This window comes from Myotis daubentonii, chromosome 15 (assembly GCF_963259705.1).
Source record: "Myotis daubentonii chromosome 15, mMyoDau2.1, whole genome shotgun sequence".
Classification (NCBI taxonomy): Eukaryota; Metazoa; Chordata; class Mammalia; order Chiroptera; family Vespertilionidae; genus Myotis; species Myotis daubentonii.
The window spans coordinates 26,312,933-26,336,644 of NC_081854.1; the positions used below are offsets into that span (position 1 = coordinate 26,312,933).

Sequence of the window (23,712 nt, forward strand, 5' to 3'; positions counted from 1 at the left end):
ACGAGCTGCGCCCCGGCGCGGAGCGCGGCCGCCGGCGCCTGCGCGGGCCGGTCTGCCCTCGGGGAGTCGGCGCCCAGGGGAGGCGCTCGGCCCGCGCGCGCCGGCCGCGGGAGGCTGCGGGGCCGGGCCCCCGGGAGCGGCGCAGAGACACGGGCCAGCTGTGAGCACGCTGTGTTTATTTCACCGGCGGCCCGCGGGAGGTGAGGTTCTGGGCAGGGAGCACGGGGGAGTGGAGGGGCTGTCGCGCTTCACTTGTCTCGGCTGAACATGTACCGGAGGAGGTCCACCACCCGGTGACTGTAACCGTATTCATTGTCGTACCTGGGGAGGGCGTCGAGGGTCAGCGGGCCCCGCCCCGTTCCCCCAGCTCCCCGCGCCCTCTGACCCCTCCCCCCGTACCAGGAAATGAGCTTCACGAAGTTGTCGTTGAGCGCGATGCCGGCTTTAGCATCGAAGACGGACGAGTGGGTGTCGCCGATAAAGTCCGTAGAGACAACCTGGGTGCCAGAATTTCTGAGGTAAGTTTGGGTCGCAGAGCAGAGACCTCCAGGAGGCCAGGTTCTGACTCAGGCATATTGGCTATGCATCCGTCTACGACCTCTGATGGAGTCCTGCTGTGTCCAGGCTGTGGGGATGGGATATGAAGGCGGCACCTGGGGGCTTTGCTGGTGGGGGACCGGCCAGAGGACACAGACCACGAACACCCTGATGCCGCACCAATAAATACCATTTCCTGGGGAAATTCAGGCACTTGGAACGGGCTGGCACAGAGGCCCCAGGTGGAGGCCCCAGGCTGGGTCTGGCTGACTCAGGCCCTCAGCAGAGCTGAGGCAGGAGGAGCTGCAGCGCAGAGGCGGAGGGTTGTGGCCCCGGTGTGGTGGAAGGCCACAGGAAGGTTTTCTGCAGGGGGGAGGGAGGCGGGTGTGATCTGATTCCATTAAAACAAGAGGCCCTGGTGGCTGTGTGAGGGTGGCCTTGCAAGGAGCTAAACCAGGGAGACAGCACCAGAGATGATACTACTGGGAACACAGGGACAGTGGCATCTGTTTTTCACAGGGAAGGTGCCTGCCCATGGCCTGCCCTGAGCAAGTGTTGAAAAATGGTATATTTTGTCTTGTTCAGGAAGCATGTATTGAGCATCTGCTGTGTGCCAGGCCCTGAGAAGATGGCTGGAGCTATGGAAGTGAAAGGATAGTCCCCAGGTCCTTGCCTTCTTGGAGTGCACGTGCTCGCAGGACCAGCAGTGACTGAAATGGAATTTCAGGTGAAGAAAGGGGCCACAAAAAGAACACCTTGCTGAGGAGGGAGGGAGGCTGAGGTAAAGAGTTGGAGGAGGTGAGGACAGATGTATGGCCACTTGGGGGAAAAGCTTTCCAGACCCAAGGAGCAGCAAGTGCAAAGATGCTGAGGCAGGAGAGCTGACTCCCAGCCCTGCAGTTCCTATCTGGATTCGTTGTGAGCAGCTCCTTGGCAAGTGGGAAGTCACGCTCTCCCCCCAGCGGGCTCCTCCCAGGGTCTCTTCTCCTCAGTCCCTACCTCGTCCTCCGTGTAGGCAAGTATGCCAGCCATTGGCCCCTTGGCTGCCGCTTTTACGGCATCCTTGATGGCCGAGTATGTGGTAGGCCGGGCTAGGCGGCAGGTCAGGTCCACGACAGACACGTCTGGGGTTGGTACCCGGAACGCCATTCCTGTCAGCTTCCTGGACAGTCGCACATGGAGGTGGAAGTCAGAACCCAAGGACTTCTCCATCTACCCCCTCCCCTCCACCTTCCTCTCATTAGATACCTCAAGGATGGGGGCCCGTCTGCTCTTCCCAGGGTGTGCCTCCCACCCTGGTTGCAGCTTTCTGCCCTCATACCCTTTGAGGTCTGGGATGACTTTGCCCACGGCCTTGGCAGCCCCTGTAGAGGCTGGGATGATGTTCTGGTGAGCTCCTCGTCCGTCTCGCCAGGCCTTCTTTGATGGCCCATCCACTGTCTTCTGGGTGGCCGTGTAGGAATGGACTGTGGTCTTGGGGAAGAAGAGGGCTGAGGTGAGGCCTTCCTGCTCCTAAGTTCCTGTGCCTCTTTATTTTAGGTCTGAAGTGATGAGCCAGGTGTGGAGGTTGTGGGGCCACCACAGACCACTGGAGGGGCACCTGCAAGCTGGGGTTCAGCCTTGCCGAGAGTTACACAGAATTTAAAAGACTCTACCACTGGCGGGCCTTTCCTCTTGAAACCAGTCTCTTTCTATTAAAGTCACACACTAATCCCGAGAGGAAGCGGTACAGGTTCCCTGCCATCCATCCTGCCCAGCCCTCGCCCCAACTCACCATCAGTCCTTCCACAATCCCGAATCGCTCATGGACGACCTTGGCAAGGGGGGCCAGGCAGTTGGTGGTGCAGGATGCATTGCTGAAACAGCCCAGTATGCAGGGGAACTGTGAGGTGAGTGTCAGAGCCACCTTCCACCCTTACCTCATTTTGGGGAGATGCTCAGAGGCTCGGATTTGTGAAAAGTCAGGATGGGGATGAGAAAGATCATTGGGGATGCCTTTAGACTGAAGGAGGCGCTGGAGGTGCAGCTGGGGGAAGCTCCCCAAGCATGTTCTCCAGAAGTTGTGCATTTTTAACAGGTCCAGGGGGATGTTAACATGGTGGCTGTTAAGACTTTGGGAGGGAGAAGCAGATGGGGATGTGAAAGCAGCACCAGTGGGAGTGGCGGTTGGGGGAGGGGGAGGCTGAGCCTGATCCCTTCCCATCACAGGCTGGCATGTTCTCTGGACATCACCCACCCACTTCTGGATGTTGCTGCCCGTTACCTGACAACTTTCATGGAATCAGGATTATAGTCCTTTTCATTCACCCCCATGACAAACATGGGTGCATCTGGTGAGGGTGCGCTGATGACCACACGTAAGGCACCCGCCTGGATGTGGCTCTAGGGAAGGAGGAAGGAGCACTGGTGTCATGAACTGATGAGATGCTTTGAGTGTCACCCCCCCTGGCCAGCCCCGCCCACTTCTCCCCACTTACGGAAGCTTCCTCTTGGGACAGGTACACTCCTGTGGACTCCACTACAAAGGGGCTTCCGACAGACTTCCAGGGGATCTCTTTGGGCTGCTTGCTATGGAGAGGTGGCAGGGCTGTGTATCAGCCTCCCTTGCATGGCCTTGCCTTCATAGTGCCTGGCCTTTACTGTTTGAAAGGCTGACTAGACACCTTCCCACCTGGCCTGTAACCATCTGTTCTCCCCACCCCACACATACATGGTTATCCCAGGTGGATTTGACCCTGCTAGTCTTGCCTGTTGGCATTTTGCTGAGGAGGGAGGCTGAGGTAAAGAATTGGAGGAGGTGAGGACAGATATATGGCCACTTGGGGGAAAAGCTTTCCAGACCAAGTGCAAAGATTCTGAGGCAGGAGATCTGACTCTCCCAGCCCTGCAGTTCCTATCTTGATACATTTCGAGCAGCTCTTGTTGGCCACTTACCTTGACTGCCCTTCCTCTGCTATGCCCCAGTATATACAAGTTGCCACCTTCCCTACTCAGGCTCATTCACCCTCTGTCTCCAGGGGACCACCCCTGACTACTGCCAACCAGGTCAGGCCCTTTCTATGCCTAGAATGTAGACTCCAGAAGGGCGAGGCCTGCTGCACTGCTTCTGATTCCCTGTCCTCACAACCTCACCATGGCCCTCCTTGCCTCTTGTCTCTAGCACTCAGCTTCTGCAACCGGGAGCCTGCTGCCAGAGGCTGAGCAAGTCCCTGAAGACAGGAACTACATCCTGGGAGCAATAGGGGCACGGGTGTAACTGTAGCCTCAGGCTACCCTGGGTCAGCAGTGGTTAGTGTTTTACATCAGAAAGGTCAAGGCTTTTTTGGTTTCCAAAAAAATATAAATTTTAATTTATAAATTTATATTTTTACTTGATAGTTTAACGTTTGCATTTGAAACAAATATTGCTGTTTTCTACTTGGTTTGTATATGAGTCTTCTTCACAGGACTTATCACAACTGCAGTATTCACTTTTGTGATTTTTTGTTAGCATCTGTCTCATCTTTTAGACCGCTTTGTGGCAAAAGGGTTGTGTCTGTTTCCTTTGTCATTGAGCCTGCTCCCTCCAAAGGGGTTCAGACAGTGTTTGTAGGGTTATTTTTTATTAGCCATCCTACGCATGTTTACTGAACACCTGCCACGTGCCCATGTTCTAAGTGCTTTGCCTTCACTGAATCATTTAACGCTTACACCCTGAGGGTTAAATGCCTTATTGGCATTTTGTAGAGAAGCCAGGGCAGAGGTGAAGGGGTAGGAGAGAGAGCTGGCTGGAAGTATAGGCAGGCTGGTCCTAGGATCTGTACTGGCTGCTTACCAGATTAAAGGAACAAATGAGTAGCTTCCTCTCCCTGGGCCACCACACATGGCTCTCTTTTCCTGGTCACCTGCTCTGTCAGGTCACACTTTTCATGATTTGGCTCAATGACCTCTTCTCTGAGGCCCCCCATCTCCTGCCTTCTCATTTGGGGAGGGAGGGTAACTCAAACTCCTCTGCAACAGTTGTTAAGTTGGCACCTCAGGAGACCCCAGCCCTTTTCCCTAGACTGTCGGGCCCTGCCTTCCTGCCCAGGGTCTTGTTTTGAGGATTCCACTCACTCATTCTTCAAGGAAGTTGTGAGTTTACCCAGAGCCAGGACCTGCACTATAGGTGCCAAAGCAATAGTGGTGACAAACTGACAGGATTCTTCCTGCAAGGAGGCCTTGTGGGAAAATGCCCTTCGCAGTGCTCTCCACATGCCTGTTAACTGGCTGTGCTGTCTGCCGTGGATCTGATCCCCATCCCCATCAGTTACATGAAGAAACAGGCTCAAGGAAATTCACTTCCTTAGCCCAAGGTCGCCTGTCTAGAAAGGGTTGAGCAGGGTATAAAGTACACACAAAAGCAACATCACTTTTGTGCCTGGAAAACACCCACAGTGCAGTGACAGAGTGGGGTGGTGGGTGGAATAACCACTGCAGTGACCTGACAACGCAGAACCTGAGTAGGGGTGCACAATGGGGGAGAATGCTGCAAGTGGCAGGAATGATGGTGCCCAGGTTGAAGGAGAGGACATGGTATGTCTAAGTCATGACCTCTGTGCCGGAATTGTTTTTGGTTATGATTTCAAACTTGGGTCAAGAAGCTTCTCTCACTGATGTTCCAGTCCCCACCTCCATCCCCTCCTTCCCAACCCTGACCACCTAACCACAAGCCTTCCTTGTCCCTCTTTTATTCACACTCCCTACACCCCAGTAAATGAGAGGGGCTGGAGTGGACCTGCTGGGAGGAGCGCTGGGAAGGCTTGTGAACATGCAAGCACAAGTGTATGTCAAATTGGGGCCAGCAGTGGCCAATAGTTTACATTAGAAATATGAAGTAGACTGTTTTCCGTTTTATAATTTTTTAGTTTTCTTGGTGTCTTTGGAGCATATTAAACATCTAATAATGCTTTTGATTTGCAGATTCTGGACATATCTTTATATGGAGGAAAATTAACATCAATAACTATGTGAAATGGGGCCAAGAGGTGGATGGCCAGTGTGGCTGAGGATATATTAGAAGGCTCAGGCGTAGGGCTCATAGTGCTTGTGGGGCCCTAGCAGGAGCTGGGATTTTATTTTTGGGGTGGCGGGAGGGTTTAAGTAGGGGAGTAACGGCCTAGTTGACATTTTAAAAAGGCCTCTGTGGTTGCTGTGTAGGAACTGAGTAGAAGCGCTTGGCCAGATGGCGATGTCGGGCCCAGTTGACATTTTAAAAAGGCCTCTGTGGTTGTTGTGTAGGAACTGAGTAGAAGCACTTGGCCATATGTCGATGTTGCCTCGTGGGAAGGGAGATGAATAGGTTTGGGGGTTGATGGAGAATCAAGAGGTGAGTTTTAGACATGTTGAATTGCTATGCCTGTGCGAAAACTTGTAAATGTGCATTAAATCAAAAGTATTCCTGAGTAGAGTGGGGCATCTTTCTAAGTTAGTGCTTCCTAACCATTTTAGCAGTCACAGACTTCTCTGAGACCCCCCTCTTCCAACCAGTACTGGGAGACATACATGCTGAGGGGTTATGAATCCCAAGGAGAGGCTGGGATCCCATTCATGTCATCTTTACACTCCCTCCATTAATGTGTTGCAGGCATGCATCAGACAGCTGCCCTTACCACTGGAAGACACTGATCTCCTGTTTATCCACAACCAGCCGTCCATTCTTGTATTCCACAGTCCCCTTGTATCGGCCATGAGTGGAGTCATACTTAAACATGTACACCTGTGGGAGACAGAATGGCTCCTGATCTTTGGGGTGGCAGGGGTGGGGGAGCAAGCATCCCTAAGGAATCCCTGCCTTGGTGAAGGTTTCATATTGCACCTGAGAACCTCCCAGAGAGCACCCCTGAACCCCCGATTCTACCCTTTACCTACTACTCACCATGTATTCCGGGTCAATGAATGGATCATTCACTGCCACCACCTTAACGCCTTTCTGCATGCAGGCTCGCAGCACCAGGCGACCGATACGTCCAAATCTGTCCAGGACGGGTTTGGGGTTGTCTTCAGAATCCTCAGCCAGCAGGCAGAGGAGGGGAAGGAAAGAAGGGGGCAGCAGGAGGCTCCTCAAGGGGACTGGGTGGGACGACTCGGTCTCGGGGAAGAAGGCAGCCAACCCTCTGCAGGCAGCTATTATCTTGCTCATGATCTCACCAGCTTAACTGATTTGCCTGCTTCCTCACCCAGCCATTCTTTACCCCATTCCTAATCGTGTAGTTGGATGGATCTTAAAGAACTTCAGGCCCGATTACGTCTCTTGGCCTGAAAGCCTCTACAGCTCTATCAGTAAAACTAGATCCAAATTCCTTACCATGGCTTACGAGGCCCATCTGCTTTCCAACACTCCTTCCTCTTCTGCCTTGCTTGCTCCACACCAGCACTGAATTCCTGCCTGTCCTTTGCATACTGTGCTGCCACCTGTGCCCCCAAGCCATTGCTTGCTGCACAGCTGCCACTCAGGCCTCACTCCAGTGTCATCTCCCAGAGGTCTTTCCTGACACCCCAGCTAACACTGGCCTCTCCAGTCTTACTATACTTCATACTGTTCATTCACACATCACCAAACAAATGTTCCTTATTTGATGTTTTCCCACCAGAATGTGAGCTCTCTTAGGGGACAAAGCCCTGTCTACTCCCCCCCCCCCCCCCTTCTCCAAGGTGGACAGAGTGAAAGCACTGATGGTGTGAAATGTGGAGATGCCCTATTCAGTAACTGGAGGAATGCCTGGGCCCTATGGCTTCAGGAAGGCTCAGAGGCCAGGGCTGACTCACCCATTGATGCCAACAGTCAGTTCCCGAACCACAGGAACTTTCTGAGGTGGAGGAGGAGGTGGAGGAGGTGGTGGAGGTGGAGGAGGTGGGGCTTCCTCCTTGATAGGCTCTGGCTCTGGTTCTGGGTCTGGCTCTACCACTGGCTCTGGCTCTGGCTCTGGCTCTGGCTCAACTTTGGGTGGTGGCGGCGGCGGTGGTGGTCTGGTTACTGTTGGAAGGAGTGGGGGTGGCAATGAACTGCACCATCACAGTGAGAGAAAATGAGCTGTGTTTCCCAAACTTACCTGATCCACAAAATGAACAGAGGATGGGCTTGCTTTAAGATATCAATGCCAGGGCCTTCCCTGGTAATTCTAATTCAGTGGGTACTGTGTATCTTTAACAGTTGCTTGGGATGGCCGAAACCGGTTTGGCTCAGTGGATAGAGCGTCAGCCTGTGGACTGAAAGGTCCCAGGTTCGATTCCGGTCAAGGGCATGTACCTTGGTTGCGGGCATATCCCCAGTAGGAGATGTGCAGGAGGCAGCTGGTCGATGTTTCTCTCTCATCGATGTTTCTGACTCTCTATCTCTCTCCCTTCCTCTCTGTAAAAAATCAATAAAATATTAAAAAAACAAAAAAAACAGTTGCTTGGGATGACACTGAGTCAGTTTCCTCCTTTCTAAAATGGAGATAATAGTACTCTCAGAGGGTCACTGTGAGGATTAAATGAAGTAATAATATATGTAGCGCTTATGACAATAGTCTGGGAACATTCCACATACATTAGTATTTCAAAGGCCTTTTCCCAAATGGTCTGATAATTCATGTAGCCCACTGGTCCCCAAAATGTTCTGATAAGCATCATCCAGAAAGTGCCTCCGAGGGAAATCTGACTCAGTAGGTCTGTTTTGAGGCTCAAGTGTTTCGAAGGAGCACTTCAGGTGATTCTTACCCTCAGAAAAGTTTAGGAAATACAGATATACCAGAACATGAAACAAATGGAGATCTTTATCAGCTCCCGGTTCTCTAAACATACTCCCACTCCCTTACAGCATATTTGAACATCTGTGCTTGGAGGTGTGCCATCTGAGCTCCAGGTAAAGACTTGAGAGGAGGGGAGATGTGGAGAGAGCAGTCAGGGATCTGCCCGGCAGAGGGCTTCATACTGGGGATCAGGCACAGTTGTCATCCCTGCCTCGGCTACTTTGGCATCTGGCCTTGCGCAAGTTTCCTGTCATCACATCCGACCCTCTCCTTGGGGGCTTTTGGGAGGACGCAGTGAGATCTCAAGGTCCAGTAGTGCTGATTTTTATACAGGGGAGGAAGTCTGATACTCCGTATTCATGAGGAAAGGGGGAGAGAAGGGGATGGAGAGGCCCGAGGATGAAGGTGGGAGATGGCTTTGGCACTACTAGAATCAAAAGCACCTGGGAGGTGGTGTGGCTGGGAGCCAGCGGCCAGCTGGCCTGTTGTCTCCCTGACCTCTCTGGCTGCCACAGACCTTGTGGCCTGAGGCTGGGCTGTGGGTGTTTGCAGTTAGTACAAGTTCATAAAAGTATTAGTCTTTATTGGTGGCAGAGGCCCTGTGATTATTGGTGACCTTAGGATGTTTGCATTCCTTGGGGTTCTGTTCCTGCTATAACAGGAGATTTGTCCATCTGGATTAAGAGTAGGGATGAATCTACTCTACCTAAACTCTCCCAACGTCGCCTAGCCTTCCCCTCCATTCTAGGGGTGCGGGACCGGGGCTGGAGAAAAGCTGCTGCACTGAGCGGGGAGGAGCCCAGCGGAGCTTCCGTAGGTGAAACACTGTCACAGGTGACGCCCGGTGCTGTGCTGAGCTCTAGTTTATGGGCTCAGAATCCTGTGAGACAGATGCTACAAATCCACTTGACAAAGGGAAAGCCGAGGCCCAAGGGCACAGAGGGCACAGAGCCGGGCACCTGCAGCAGGCAGCGGGTTCTGGCCACGCCCAGCCCCTTGGGGAGGAGCTTCCTGGCTGTTTCTCACCCCCACTCCCCTCGGTCAGTGAGGAGGCCCGGAGGGGACACGGTGGCCTCCCGAAGACCTGGGTTCCTTGGGTTGGAGTGTGTGCGCGCGACTTCCGACTGGGTCAAGTAGGGCTGCCCAGTGGCCGCGAGCGGGACTCCGAGTCCCAACTCACGATTCCAGTGAGAGACCCACGGGAAGCGGTTTGCGCTCCTTCACAAGCGGACGGTACATACGCTGACCTCGCTATGTGGTTGCGAGGCGTCAGTAAGTGCACGCCTGTGAAGCGCTGGGCACAGCCCTGGGAGGGGCAAGTATCCCCGCTGGGTGCAACACGGAGGGAGCCCACCAACTCCCGGCGGCCCTTCCGCCCTGGTCGACGGGAGCGTCAATTTTAGGTGAAACCTCCCTCGCCGAGCTTCTCAACCCAGCGGCTGTCCTCAGAGATGCCCCCTCATAAACTCGGCCCCAGGTTCCGTCCCGGCCCCTGCTTCTATCCTTCTACCACGCGCGCGCGAGGCGCCCAGCCCATCCTCCCTTCCACTATCGCCATGAAAACCACTTGGCAGCAAACTCTGGTGGCCGACTGGGGAGGGGTGGCTGGAGGGTGGGAGGAAAGCGGCCCGGATGGTAGAGCCCGTCGGCCAGAGCGCGCCTTCTGACCCTCTTTTGCGGACGCTCTATGAGGGGGCTCCGACCCAGCGGGCGCTGTACCCCCTCTTCCCTCCCCCCAACCTCCCCAGCGGGCTCCGCCTACTCCCTCACCGGGGCATGGCTGTCGTAGCAGCTGGACCACGGTGACATTGGTGAGGACGATGTCGCGCTTCCGCATGGCCTCCTAAAATTTCATGGCCTGGCTGCCCAGGGACTCGCGGCGATGTTACTGCGACGATGTTACTGCGACGCGGGGCGCGGGGCTAGTGGGGCACGAGCTTTCTGCCGTGACGTCACAGTCCAGTGATGTCACAGAGGCGGTGGCGAAAAGGGCCCATCCCATCCCCGGGGAGGTGTGCTGTCTGCGCACCGTGCACCACCATTCCAATGCCGCCGCTGGCGTCTAGAATGGAATCCAACTTTTTACACCGGTCCTCAAAACCCTTCCCTCTCCCTAAGCACACTGGCTCCCTGCTGTTCCTTGACATACACCCCGTTCCCCATAGTTACCCCAGCTGTTCCTTTATGCCTGGAAGCTCTGCGGAGGCCTCCCCTCAGCTGGCTGCCTCTTGGTTTCCCTCAGGTGTTGCCCTTTATTTTTATTTATTTTAAAAAAGACATGTTTTTATTGATTTTAGAGAGAAAGGAAAGTAGAGGGAGAGAGAAATATCAATAGGTTGTCTTGCACACATCCCTACAGGGCATCAAGCCCACAACCTGGGCATGTGCCCTGACAGAGAACCAAACCAGTGACCTTTTGGTGCACTGGATGATGCTCAACCAACTGAGCCACACTGGCCAGGGGTCAGGGCAGGTGTTACCCTTTAAAAGAGATCCTCCTGACTCCCCATCTAAAGTTCTCTTCTTTCTCAGTCACTACCTCCCATCAGCCTCACCCCCTCAATGTACTCACTCTTCAGGAAGCCTGTTTAACTTCCCATCCTAGGTTAGATGTTCCAATGTCTAAAACTACTCAAAGGTTATGCTATTCTTTTATTTTCCTCATGTTGTAATGTACCCCGCGAATCACAGAAGGACGCCTCAAGAACTCGAATTAAAGAGTCACATTTATTGCAGTCCGGGACTATGAGGGGCTATTCCCCAAATCTCATAGTAACAAGATGGTGGCAGCTCCAAGGTTATATAGGCAAAAAATCACAAAGGTATTGATTACATCCCAGGGTTTGGAATGAGGAACCTGGCCCGCAAAAAGCAGTTTACAGAAGCAGAATTAAGCATGTTAATTATAGTTTTGGGTCTCGGGGTCACTGAATTGACAGAAATACATTATTTAGAGCCCTCGGGTTTGCAAAACCTAGTTTGCAAAAAGCAGTTTAAACAGCATGTTATAAACACATTATCTAGAGCCCTTGGGTAACCTGGGTTTATCTAAATTACAGTTTTGGGTCTAGAGCAGCCGTGGGCAAACTACGGCCCGTTTGAAATGAATAAAACTAAAAAAAAAAAGACCGTACCCTTTTATGTAATGATGTTTACTTTGAATTTATATTAGTTCACACAAACACTCCATCCATGCTTTTGTTCCGGCCCTCCGGTCCAGTTTAAGAACCCATTGTGGCCCTCGAGTCAAAAAGTTTGCCCACCCCTGGACTAGAGCCCTCTGACCTTGGTATAACTGTGCTGTCCTTCCCAGGTGAAGGAAAAATGTGCTTTCTAAGACCAGTATGACCACAACCCATGGGATATTCACATTACAATCAATAAGACATTTAATTGAATGGGATGATTTATATAATTCAGAAAATCAAAATTGTCCATGTTAAACAAAGCAAATAGGTACATAAGCCAAACAGCAGGGTTAAAGTTAAACTATAATTTCCACCTGAGATGGTTGCTACCACACTTCACTCACAGCAGATGTCTCTAAACCCCATTCTTTTCCTTGTGGCTTTTCATGTAGTTCAGCAGTTCTCAACCTGTGGGTCGCAACCCCTTTGGCGGTCGAACGACGCTTTCACAGGGGTCGCCTAAGACCATCCTGCATATCAGATATTTACATTACAATTCATAACAGTAGCAACATGACAGTTATGAAGCAGCAACGAAAACAATTTTATGGTTGGGTCACAACATGAGGAACTGTGTTTAAAGGGCCAGAAGGTTGAGAACCACTGAATTGTAGTTTGTCATGACCTAGTTATGATTTACTTGTTCATTGTCTCCCACAAGGCATGCATTCTTGTTTATTTTGTTCACCCCTGGGCCTCCAGCACCTAGAACTGTGCCTGGAACAAAGCAAGCTTCCACAAACGTTTGGGGAAGAACCAAAGGACAGATGGTCCCCTTCCCCTAAAGCACTGTGGGTGGGGGCTTGCTTGCACACCTGTGACTCACAGGCAGGCACCTGCAGGGCCAGTTGACACACAACTGTGACCAAGACTTAGGGGTGTGGGGGTTGGAGCCAGGAAGGAGTCACCATCCCAGAAAGAGGTGTGGAAACAAGAAGGGGCACAATGATATGACCTCTTCCCCAACCCTCCATGGGAAAGCAACTGCCATGGGATAGGGTGAGGGTGAGACCTTCCTGCTTGGATGGCCTGGGAGAGGTGGGAATGAATCTACTAAATTGGGTGTACATACAGATAGGGAGACCTCAATAAAAAAAAGTAGTGATTAAACAAAGGGGGGGCGAACTTTACATGTATGATCAAGAGGGGTGGAAAGACCATACAAATAAAGCCAGGACTGAAAAGGGACCGATTTTGTACAACTTTACAATAATAAATATGAAACGCTTGATGAAATTAAAATATTTCTTAGAGAATATAAAGGACCAAAATCGGTACAAAAAGAAATGGCAGATCTGAGTAGGTCAATAACAAGAGACAAAGAGTTAAGATCCCAAAGGCTGATTCAGATCCTGATTTTTTTTTTTCAGATCCTGATTTTATGACAAGATCTGCCAGAGTACCAGGAACAAGTATTTGCCAGACTATAGGAAATGTTGCAGATCCTAACCAGAGCTGGGAAGCCTGCGGCAGCTCCTGTGCAGAGAGGCTCCGGGCAGGGTGCATGTTCAGAGGCCCTGTGGATTGGCATGCACACTGTGTACTTTCATGGCGAACTTCTTGGGAGTTCTTTGGGGGAGCTGTGATGGCTCCATGACTGAAAGCTCCACCCCTCATTCTAGGAAAGCAACACAGCCATGTAGCCAAAATCAGCAGAGGATGGCAGGCCAGTCTCACAGAGATAGATGCCAAAATCCAAACCAAATAGTGGCCAATGGGAATGGAGCACTGAGGAGGGGGCCTGAGGCTGACAGAAGATGGTAGGGTAGGGCAGAGAGAGGGGTGGAAAGACAAATGGAGAAACCCCACCTGTCAATCTCAGGGAGGATTAGGATTCTGGAGCTCCCCACCCAGCAATCTCCTGGCACGGGAAACTCCCTCATTTAGGCACTGGACAGAAAAGCCACACCTGAGGTTGCCCAGGGATTTGGCTTTGTTCCTGGAGCGTGAAACTTGGAAACCTACGATGAACTCAAGCATGGAAAGGTGGCACAATTAGTCACCCTCTATAGGCAGAGCACAGAGAAGGCAGAAGCTCCTGGGCCTCTGGGTCTCGGATGCCTGGTTCTGGATAGAGCCAAGTGTCCAGGATCTGGGGTGGAACCTGGGTCTACCAAGGGAAGTGGGCCGTGTTGTCCTTGTTTCAGCAAAGACCCAACACACTTGCAGATTCTCACCACACCTGGGCACCCACACACATAACTCTGCCACCCCCACTTGCTCACACCCTGCACATTCCTTCCTGCCTGGCCTTCCCACTTGCAATCCCACCTCCACCCCCTCTCTCAGTCTCTCCCCTTGGCACAAAAACCCAAATATCTTACACCCCTTCACCCAACTGTACCCACCCACTGGCTCTTGTCCTTCTGGTCTGTCTCCCTCTAAACTAGCTCCAGATAGGTATTCTGCCACAGATCTGCAAACCGCTGCCTGTGCTTCCTCCTGACACCTCTCTTCACACGGAGGCCACCTCTTAGCAGTCTCTTCCTCCGACACGCTGCCATGCCGGCACCTGGGCTTCAGGTTGGGACTTATGAGTCTCCAGGGGGAGGAGGTCAGGAAGAATGAGCTCCTGGCCCCCAGCCCAGGTTCTGGCTGACAGTCTCCTGCTGTTCTGGGTCTCCAGCCCCTCCCCATGGCTGCCTTAACCGGCTTTTCAGGAGGCACTGCGTCCTGTCCCAGCTCCTGGCAATCAGCCCCCTGCCCTTGCCCAAGGGCTGGGAGGCAGGAGGCTAGGGTTCTGTGATGAGAATGTGATCCTGGCTCCAAAATCTGCAACCTTTCCCAAGGGACTCTAGGCTACTCTGGGGACCCAGGCACCCTTCCCCCCCAGCACCCTCTGAGACTCAGACTTAAGCCTATCCTTCCTTTGGCTTCTTCTAATCCATCCATTTGTCCAATTTATAAATATCTACTGAACTCCAGGCAATGTTCTAGACGTTGGGGATATAGCAGTAACTAACACAGACAAAGCCCTGTCCTCTGGATGTTTATAATCTGATACGAGGGACAGACAATAAAAAAGGTAGTTTTGGATCAATTAAGTGCTATAAAAACCAAAGGATGATATTACAGAGTATAACTGGGGGGCGGCCAGGAAAGTTTTTGAGAAGGTAATATTTGAGCCAAAAGCAGAATGAGGAGGAACTTGCCATGTGAAGATCTAAGTACTGATACCAGACAGACTAGCAAGGGAAAAGGCCCTTAGGCAGGGATGGGCTTGGTGTGTTTCAGGACTAGGGGGAACAACAAGGGCAAGGCCAACGGCAGGAATGAACTGGGTGGTTTTGAAGGCCAGGGGGAAGTCCTGTGTGGCTGAAGCGTAGTAAAGTGCGTGTGTGTGTGTGTGTGTGTGTGTGTGTGTGTGTGTGTGTGTGGAGTGGGTCAACAGGAACAAGGTCTGATGATTTCCTCATCTCCCTGAAAGTGCTCACGTCCCCCTGACTGTACCTCTTATCTTTCTAGAATCTCAATGCTGGGAAGCTGGATCCTTGATCCCCTGAGAGGAGTGAAGAAGCTGAGGAGCCAGAGATGGGGGGTTACTGAAGGTGGGGTTGGGAGAGCGGAGGCCTGGCTAGTGGGTGAGGAATGAAAAGAGGAGGTAGTTGGAAGGGCAGACATCTAGGCTCTGGGGTGGAGGGCCTGGACGGGGCAGGGAGCAAAGATGCCATGTGAGTATTCTTTATTCATGACTCACCTTCTCTTCCTCCTCCTCTTCATTGCTCAACCTCAAATCTCCCTGGGAAATACCTCCTTGACTGGAGACCAAGTCAGTGCCTCACGGGGGTAATTGAGTCATGAAGGGTGGAGAAGAGGGAGGGAAGCAGAAGATAAATAGCAGCTCGTCTTCACTGGTTCCTCTCTGCATCCTCCCCACCCTCCCAACAATATGCATCTTGCCAGTTTGATCAGTTCCTGCTCCCTCCTACTGCTTTTGGGGGCCCTGCCTGGATGGGCAGCCAGTGATGACCCCATTGAGAAGGTCATTGAAGGGATCAACCGAGGGCTGAGCAATGCAGAGAGAGAGGTGGGCAAGGCCCTGGAAGGCATCAATAATGGCATCACTCAAGCTGGAAGGGAAGTGGAGAAAGTTTTTAATGGACTTAGCAACATGGGGAGCCAGGCCGGCAAGGAGCTGGACAAGGACATCCAGGGGCTCAACCACGGCTTGGACAAGGTAGCCCATGGTACCAACAATGGCGTCGGACAAGCAGGAAAGGAAGCAGAGAAGTTTATCCATGGGGTCAACAACGCTGCTGGACAGGTTGGGAAGGAGGCAGACAAAGTGATTCAGGGGGTCCATCATGGGGTCAACCAGGCGGGAAGTGAGGCAGGGAGGTTTGGCCAGGGGGTTCATCATGGGATTGGTGAGGCCTGGAAGGAAGCAGACAAGTTTGGCCAGGGGGTCCACCATGCCGCTGGGCAGGCTGGGAATGAGGCAGGGAGGTTTGGCCAGGGGCTCCACCATGCCACTGGACAGGCTGGGAACGAGGCAGGGAGGTTTGGCCAGGGGCTCCACCATGCCGCTGGGCAGGCTGGGAACGAGGCAGGGAGGTTTGGCCAGGGGCTCCACCATGCCACTGGACAGGCTGGGAACGAGGCAGGGAGGTTTGGCCAGGGGGTCCATCATGGGATTGGTGAGGCCTGGAAGGAAACAGACAAGTTTGGCCAGGGGGTCCACCATGCCGCTGGGCAGGCTGGGAATGAGGCAGGGAGGTTTGGCCAGGGGGTCCATCATGGGATTGGTGAGGCCTGGAAGGAAACAGACAAGTTTGGCCAGGGGGTCCACCATGCCGCTGGGCAGGCTGGGAATGAGGCAGGGAGGTTTGGCCAGGGGCTCCACCATGCCGCTGGGCAGGCTGGGAATGAGGCAGGGAGGTTTGGCCAGGGGCTCCACCATGCCGCTGGGCAGGCTGGGAATGAGGCAGGGAGGTTTGGCCAGGGGGTCCATCATGGGATTGGTGAGGCCTGGAAGGAAGCAGACAAGTTTGGCCAGGGGGTCCACCATGGGATTGGTGAGGCCTGGAAGGAGACTGAGAAGTTTGGCCAGGGGGTTCATCATGGGATTGGTGAGGCCTGGAAGGAGACTGAGAAGTTTGGCCAGGGGGTCCACCATGCTATTGGGCAGGCTGGGAAAGGAGGAGACAAAATAGTCCAAGGGGTCCATCATGGGGTGAACCAGGCTGGGAAGGAGGTGGGGTGGTTTGGGCAGGATGCTCATTATGCCACAGGACAGGCTGAAAAGGAGGGAGACAAAATAGTCCAAGGTGTCCATCCTGGGGTCAACCAGGCTGGGAAGGAGGTGGAACAGTTTGGCCATGGGGTCCACCATGAGGTTAATGAGGCCTGGAAGGAGGCAGAGAAGTTTGGTCAGGGGGTCCACCATGCAGCAGGGCAGGCTGGGAAAGAGGGGGAAAAAGTGGTCCAAGGGGTCCACAATGGAGTCAACCAGGCTGGGAAGGAGGTGGAACAGTTTGGCCATGGGGTCCACCATGAGGTTAGTGAGGCCTGGAAGGAGGCAGAGAAGTTTGGTCAGGGGGTCCACCATGCAGCAGGGCAGGCTGGGAAAGAGGGGGAAAAAGTGGTCCAAGGGGTTCACAATGGAGTCAACCAGGCTGGGAAGGAGGTGGATCAGTTTGGCCAGGGAGTTCACCATGCTGTTGAACAGGCCGGAAAGGAGGCAGACAAAGTAGTCCACGGGGTCTACGATGGGGTCAACCAGGCCGGGAAGGAGGCAGAGAAATTTGGCCAAGGGGTCAACCACGCTGCTGGCCAGGCTGGAAAGGAAGCGGAGAAACTTGGCCAAGGTGTCCACCATGCTGCTGGCCAGGCCGGGAAGGAGGTGGACAGGTTGCAGCAGAATGCTCATTATGGGGTCAACCAAGACGGCAAGGAGGCCAACCAGCTGCTGAATGTAGGTGAACAGGGGTGGGGAAATGGGGAGAAGGGGGCTGGGGGAGGGAGAGGTTAAACCTTTAAGACATTTGGGGAGCCCAGGTAACCTTCATGTGGTGAAAGAAGCTTAGGCAGCTATATAACCGTGCCCTCCTTCCTCTCCTTCTTTACAAAGGAGCTGGTGGTCAGATGGTCAGATGGATCAAGCTGTCTTATCTGCAAAGCTTTAAACCAGATAGTGTGAATGTGACCCAGCCCCGCCTCCGGGAGCTGCCCTCCTAGTTGAGGAGGACTGGAGGGAGGAACATGAAGCCGCTCCTGGGGAACAGGAACCAATTACTGAGCCAGTATCTGTGACTGTGGGAGCAGATGGGTATTGAGAAAAGGCAGAATATGAGTGTGAACATGAGGAATAGCTTTGGAGATAAGCCCTTTTTTGTTTAATTTTCATAACGAGCCTTTGAGGTTGTCAGGGCGAGGAGGCTGTCTTGACTCCCTGATTCTCAGATGAGAGAACTGGAGCTCAGTGAGGTTTAAGGGGATTTGCCAGGGTCCTGTGGCTAGCACACATCTTCGGCAAATCACAGGCCCGGGTTCTTCCTCTTCTTCACATGCCTCATCAGAATAGGTCTCCTGGAGGGTTTCTGATCCCCATTTAGGTAGAGGGAACAGTTACTGGAGGACAGGAGAGGCAAGCAGCACTATGCTTAGCTGAACAGGTACCAAGGAAGGAGCTTGGCAATAGAAGGCAGTCCCCTGCCTGCTTCAATTCTCCACTCTAATCTCCATGAGGAGGCTTTGGGATACTATCTTGAGGGACTGGCCCAGGCCTCAAAGCCTATAACCACATTGGCTTCCAGGCAGGGAGCCAGGGATGTGGGTGGGGAGGAAGGGTCTATGTAGAAAGCATGCATGGTAGGCTCTGAGACAGACAGCAGGATTCACCATGTAGAGACCAGGAGAGGGAGGTTTGTGATACGGCTCCAGGCCGGCAGCAGCAGCAGAGTGGCACTGCTGAGTATCTGGGGACAGGATTGAAGATAGGGATCAACCTGAGTTAGGGATCAGGCTCAAGTGTGTGTGAAGGGGATAGAGTTGAGGTCAAGGCTGAGGTTAACTATGGTCTTGGCATTTGTGTGGGTCTTCTGGGTTCCCTTTCTAGCCAGGCCACTTCTCAGGGACTGAAAGCATCTCATTAACTAAAATAAAAGGGAATGGGGGGAAGAGTAGTCAGTAGGGGCAGACATCCTTACTGGCTTTTCTCCCCATCTCTTACAGAATTACCACAGCAACAAGGCTTTTGGGTTTCTTTCTGGACAGTGAGGGATAGTGGGTTAGTCACCCTAGGGGGCAGCAGGTAACTGGGGAAAAGGAACTTGGGAGACCCTCAGGGATTGAGGGGTTGTAATGATGGTCTGGGCTTTGTCAACAGGGCGGTCACCCAGGCGGATCCACCGGCCATCACGGAGGGGGCGCAACCACAACATTAACATCTGGAGTAAGTCTCACGAGCAAAGCATAGACTTGGAAGTGGGGGAATGGAGGCCCTCCCAAGATGGTGTTGGGGTGGATGATGGGCACTGACCCTCTTGTCTTTGAATTCCAGGCTTCGGTCAACAAGCCCTTCATCAACTTTCCAGCTCTATGGAGGGTAAGTGCCCACATGGTTTTAGATTTCTGCTCTCTGTCTTGGGAGATGTTTGTACATTGCCCTTCCCATTGCCTGCTCATAGACAACTTCACTGTGGACAGACTCTCAGCCTTTCAGAGACTATGCAACCCATTTCCCAGCCCTGCTTGTCCCTTTCTTCACCTGCTCCTTACCCTTTGCATCCTGCGTTTACCTCTTGGGTGTTTTTCATTCCCACTGAAGCAAACACAAGCTGGCAGAAAAGACCTCCAGTGGCACATGTGCATCTATGAGCCAGGGAGAGAGGGGTGGCTGGAACCATCCCCTCCATGTGCCCACCATCTCTCCTCATCATTTCCTCTGTGACTCCCTCCCTACCTCAACCTACTGTAAACACCCCTGCTATGCATCCCTGCTGTCTTACAGCAATATGCTGGGTGGTGGGAACTGTAGCTCTGTCCTTTCCCTGAATCAAGACTCCCATGGGATCCTCATCCAAAGTAAAGTCCTAGCTGTACTCTTTGGATTGAGTACCTCAGCTGCCTGAGGCTGGGCGGAAGGCTAAGGGTGTGTAACAAACAGCTCTTTAGACTGCTCCTGGAATCCAAAGGCACACCTTGCTTATTCCTGGGCTATGGGGTGGCAGGGGATTCTCTGAGGCAAAGCAGACAAGGCTTCTCAGTTCTTACAGAGTCCCCCCTCTTGGCATCTCTGCCCGGGAGTACTGGCTCCCTGTTCTTTCTCAATCTAGGTGCTACCTTCCTTAAGATATTCTCAAGAACATAGGCAATTACTGGGCCAAAGTAGCCAGTCTCCCTCTCATTTCTCTAGGGAAGGATATGAGGGCAAAGGTCTCACTGCCCTTATGACTGCATACCCTGCATTCACTCCCTATCTCCTTTTCTCTTCCAGAGCGTCGCCGACATCATTCCCTAAACTGATGCACTGGCCTTGCTGAGCAGACTGGCTTTCCTGTTGGCATATCAGCTGAAATGACTTGGAGGAGCTAGGGATGGGGGGCGGGCAGATTTCGGGCGTCCCTTGAGGGAACTGTACTGAGATTTGTGAATAAACATGACACAACATACTCTCATTATGGTCCACATGCTTCCTAAGGAGGGATGTGAGGGGAGGCTTGTCTTTTCTCTTCTTGCTTCTATTCTGAGAGCTGGGGGTCTGATGTACAGGACAGGTTGAGCTGGAGATTTCAGGCTGATCAGATCTAAGAAGGCGGTTAGAGAGACAAACCGAGTTCCATTCATGTGCAAGGTTCGTGGTCAGCACTGGGAGGAGCATCATGAAGGAGAGCCACTTCAGGCCAGTAGTGGGGGCGGAAACCAGGGAAGAGATGGCAGAAGCCATCTCAGCATCCTCATTCAGGGGATGTTGCGCCAAAGGAATAACAACGATTACTTGGACTTATTATGCAGTTAGGCCTGCTAGGCTCCCTGACGGGTGCTTTACATGCATGACATCACTGAAGTCTCCCAACCAGTTAGGTAAGAGGTACTGTTATTGCCCCATTTTATTGAGAAGCATGTAGAGGCTTGCACAGGTTAAGAACATGACTAGTATTTGGAGGGAGAAACAGCCTAACAGCTACAAGGGATATTCTAAACAAAGAGGTCTTCCCTTGTTTGGCATCAGTAGCTATGGGAATCGGTGAATAAGGAGAGAGGAAAGACATGCATTTGGGAGGTCCCCTCTCTGGGAGGAAGGCCAAAGGTTCAGGGGAAAGGCACACTGGTGGCAGGAGGGAGAGCTTCTTCACAGAGGCAGGAATGGTGACGGAGGAGGCCCAGCTTTCAGATCTGTGATGACCAAAGCCTGTGGAGTCATCATAGAGCTACTACCTATTGAGCACTTACTGTGACGAGTGCTCATGCTCTGTAACCATTTAAACTTCCCCCAACCCAAAGGCATAAGTCCTCTTATGATCCCCATTGTATGGACGAGGAAACTGAGGCTCAGAGGTGCAGAGCACTTGCCCTGGGTGGCCCATGAGAAAGCAGCAGGCCTTCCTATTGCCAGAACCTGCTGAGAGACCTGCATTCCAATCAGGATCCTGTGCCCCCACAGGGGCCATTAATTTCCTCCTCTATAAACAAGGATGCTTGTTTGCAGAAGAGGACTGTAAACATGGCTCCCAGCATCAAAATTCCATCAATGGTGGGACCAAAAGAAAAAGAAAAAAAAAGAGACAGTGTTCTGCCCTGTAATTTACAGGCTTCCTGAGGAGACAAGGCATAGAAACAGAATATGAAAACAAATGCAAGGCAATGCAGCAGTAAGAACAAATAACACACCAGGGAGGGTGTGCACGATAAAGGTGATGTTCCTGACACTTTATATTGAAAATGTTTCTAATTTAGCACAAAGATGAAGAACTTTAGAGTGGACACCTGCATACCCACTATTTAGATTTTACCACTAACATTTTTCTATGCTTGCTTTATCACACATCCATCAATCACACACATCTCTCCATCTAGGCATCTATCAATACATTTTTTATGCATTTCAAAGTAAATTTCAGACATCTATTTCCTGCATTTTTTAAAAGAGAAGCATTCATTCATAGCACACATTACTGAAAGACTACTCTGTGCTGGACATTGTTTCATATGGACTGGAGGACTCCCTTCTGGAAAGGGAATACTCAAGGGAATCACCCTGTCATAAAGTAAAAACTTGCACTGATTTTATTTGTATGCACATTTTCTTGCTGAATATATTTGCCAAAGAGGTATGGGGTAAATCATTATGTACTGGGAGTCAACACTGGGAGGCTTCTGGAAAAGAAGATCGTAGCTGGTTTTGAAGAGTAAAAGGAGCATGGCACATTCTTGCCTCGAGGCCTTGCATGCTGTTCACTCTGCTAGGAATATTCTCTATATGCTCCCCCCTTTTAAATTAAAGTATAGTTGACTGTTTGCAACACCATGAATGGACCTGACCTAGAAGGCATTATGCTAAGTGAAATACGTCAGAGAAGAACAAATACCATAAAACTTCAATACATGTGGAATCCAAAAAGCAGAACAAATGAACAAACAAAACAGAAACACACATAGGTACAAAGGACAAATTGATAGCTACCAGAGGAGAGAGGGGTGGGGGCATAGGTGAAAAAGGTGAAGGAGAATTAGAGGTAAAAACCTCCATGTCCCTTTTGTCCCCTATGTTAGTTCCTCCTCGCTCTTTAGGTCTCAGCTACCTTGACCACACAATCTGAACAAAAGACCCCCTTTGTTATTCTTTCTCATGGTACACTGATTTTTTTTCTTCATAGCACATACGACAATTTGTAGTTATATAGAGGGTGTCCCCCCAAAATGTGTACACACACTTTGAATAATTATAAAGGCAATGTTTATCAAAATACATTTCATTCTCAAAATTGAGCAATCAGCTGTTTCAATATATATGTTTTTTTTGGGGGGACACCTGTATTTACTTATTTCATATCCATTTTCCCTCTAGACTAAGAGGTTTAAAAGGAAAGGTCAGGCTAGGCACACATGGCTGGCAACTGGTAGAGGGAAGTCTTGAGAAGACTTGGGAAAGGCCTTGGAATAAGTGTGAGCAAGAATGAGGCACCTGAGACAGGAAGGTGGAGCCAGGCTGGGGAGTAACAAAGACAGGAGGTGCCAGTTTCTGCAGATGTGGAAGAACAAGGAGAGGACTTTGGGTGGGACCGGGCAGCCATCTTTATTGGGTGCTTACTATGTCTATGCTAAGCACTTACAGACGTGATTCATTCCAGCCTCACAACCTCTCATGAGGCAGGTACCATGATTATCCCCTTACAGATGATAAAGTTGAGGTTCAGGGAAGGGAGAGAGTTGCCTGAGGCCACCCAGCTAGTAAGTGGTGATGGCGGGCTCTCTTCAAGAGCACTTCCCTGCTGGTGATCTCTGCTAGTGAGGTGGCATGCTTCCCTGGGACCCTTGGGGAGTGGGCTGCTTCAAAGTAAGTCCTCTTTAAAAATAAGTTTCTATATTTGGCTCTTTCAGGAAGTGCATGTGTATGTCTCAAAATTAAACAACTGTCAAGAAAGCATTACAACAACAATGGTAACACGCCCAACATATATTGAGTGCTCTTGTGTGCCGGGCACTGCTCTATGCTCTTTGCATTATTACCTCATTTAACCCTCACATTCACCTCTCTTACAGAGAAGGAAATGGCTATACAGATGATTAAAATTGCTATACAGATGGCTAGTAAGTGGTGAACCTAGAATTTCAACCTAGACTCCAGGACAGACACTGTGGAAGAGATGATCCAGTAGGTGCTAGTTGGAGGCCTAGGACCCCCTAGGAGGGAGCAGAAACACTGTCCAGACCCAAGGCCCCCTCTCCTCTCTATACTTGAGTTCAACCTCCAAACCTGCCCCCTCAAGCCCCTTCCCTGATCTCTGTACTCCTCTCTCCCCACAACAGTCTGTTCCCCAGAGGAGCCCTGTTCACACCCAAGTCAGATCACAGCCTTCCTCAGTTCCAAGCCCTCAGCTGGTTCCATCTCAGTCAGATAAAAGCCAAAGTCTTCACAATGGTTACTTCTTCACAAAGTATATAAAGAACGCATACAACACCAAACAAGCAATCCAATTAAAAAATGGGCAGAGGACTTGAACAGACACCTCTTCCAAGAAGACATACAAATGCCTCACAGATATACAAAAAGATGCTCAACATCAGTAGCTATT

General features: G+C 51.6%; 2 protein-coding genes and 1 long non-coding RNA gene across 12 annotated transcripts; 2 read left to right on the plus strand and 1 right to left on the minus strand.

Annotated features, from left to right (window-relative positions):
• The first annotated feature begins 18 nt into the window (after positions 1-18).
• LOC132216997 (uncharacterized) lies at positions 19-14,953 on the plus strand. Of its 8 annotated transcripts, none has more exons than XR_009448830.1 (8): positions 19-160; positions 403-518; positions 1,123-1,264; positions 2,077-2,426; positions 2,746-3,035; positions 5,479-5,543; positions 6,143-7,730; positions 7,969-8,979. It is a non-coding gene; the product is annotated as an uncharacterized LOC132216997 (long non-coding RNA). The 8 variants fall into 8 exon arrangements; XR_009448832.1 differs by having other exon boundaries at positions 2,746-2,870; XR_009448829.1 differs by lacking the exons at positions 5,479-5,543; positions 6,143-7,730; positions 7,969-8,979 and adding exons at positions 12,847-14,826; positions 14,857-14,953.
• GAPDHS (glyceraldehyde-3-phosphate dehydrogenase, spermatogenic) lies at positions 160-10,427 on the minus strand. The gene is made up of 11 exons (XM_059666824.1): positions 10,059-10,427; positions 7,324-7,531; positions 6,434-6,530; positions 6,168-6,274; positions 3,015-3,105; positions 2,801-2,919; positions 2,312-2,393; positions 1,859-2,010; positions 1,537-1,699; positions 400-497; positions 160-321 (listed from the first exon to the last, which is right to left on the minus strand). Exons 1-11 carry the CDS (start codon positions 10,123-10,125, stop codon positions 249-251), a joined length of 1,257 nt encoding a protein of 418 aa, XP_059522807.1. The 5' UTR covers positions 10,126-10,427; the 3' UTR covers positions 160-248.
• A 351-nt stretch (positions 14,954-15,304) lies between the features above and the next one.
• SBSN (suprabasin) lies at positions 15,305-20,094 on the plus strand. Of its 3 annotated transcripts, none has more exons than XM_059666819.1 (5): positions 15,305-15,814; positions 15,977-17,390; positions 18,804-18,869; positions 18,978-19,022; positions 19,914-20,094. In XM_059666819.1, exons 1-5 carry the CDS (start codon positions 15,366-15,368, stop codon positions 19,935-19,937), a joined length of 1,998 nt encoding a protein of 665 aa, XP_059522802.1. In that variant the 5' UTR covers positions 15,305-15,365; the 3' UTR covers positions 19,938-20,094. The 3 variants fall into 3 exon arrangements, with proteins under 3 accessions (XP_059522802.1, XP_059522801.1, XP_059522803.1); XM_059666820.1 differs by having other exon boundaries at positions 15,315-15,740; positions 17,145-17,390; XM_059666818.1 differs by having other exon boundaries at positions 15,307-17,390.
• Positions 20,095-23,712: the final 3,618 nt, after the last annotated feature.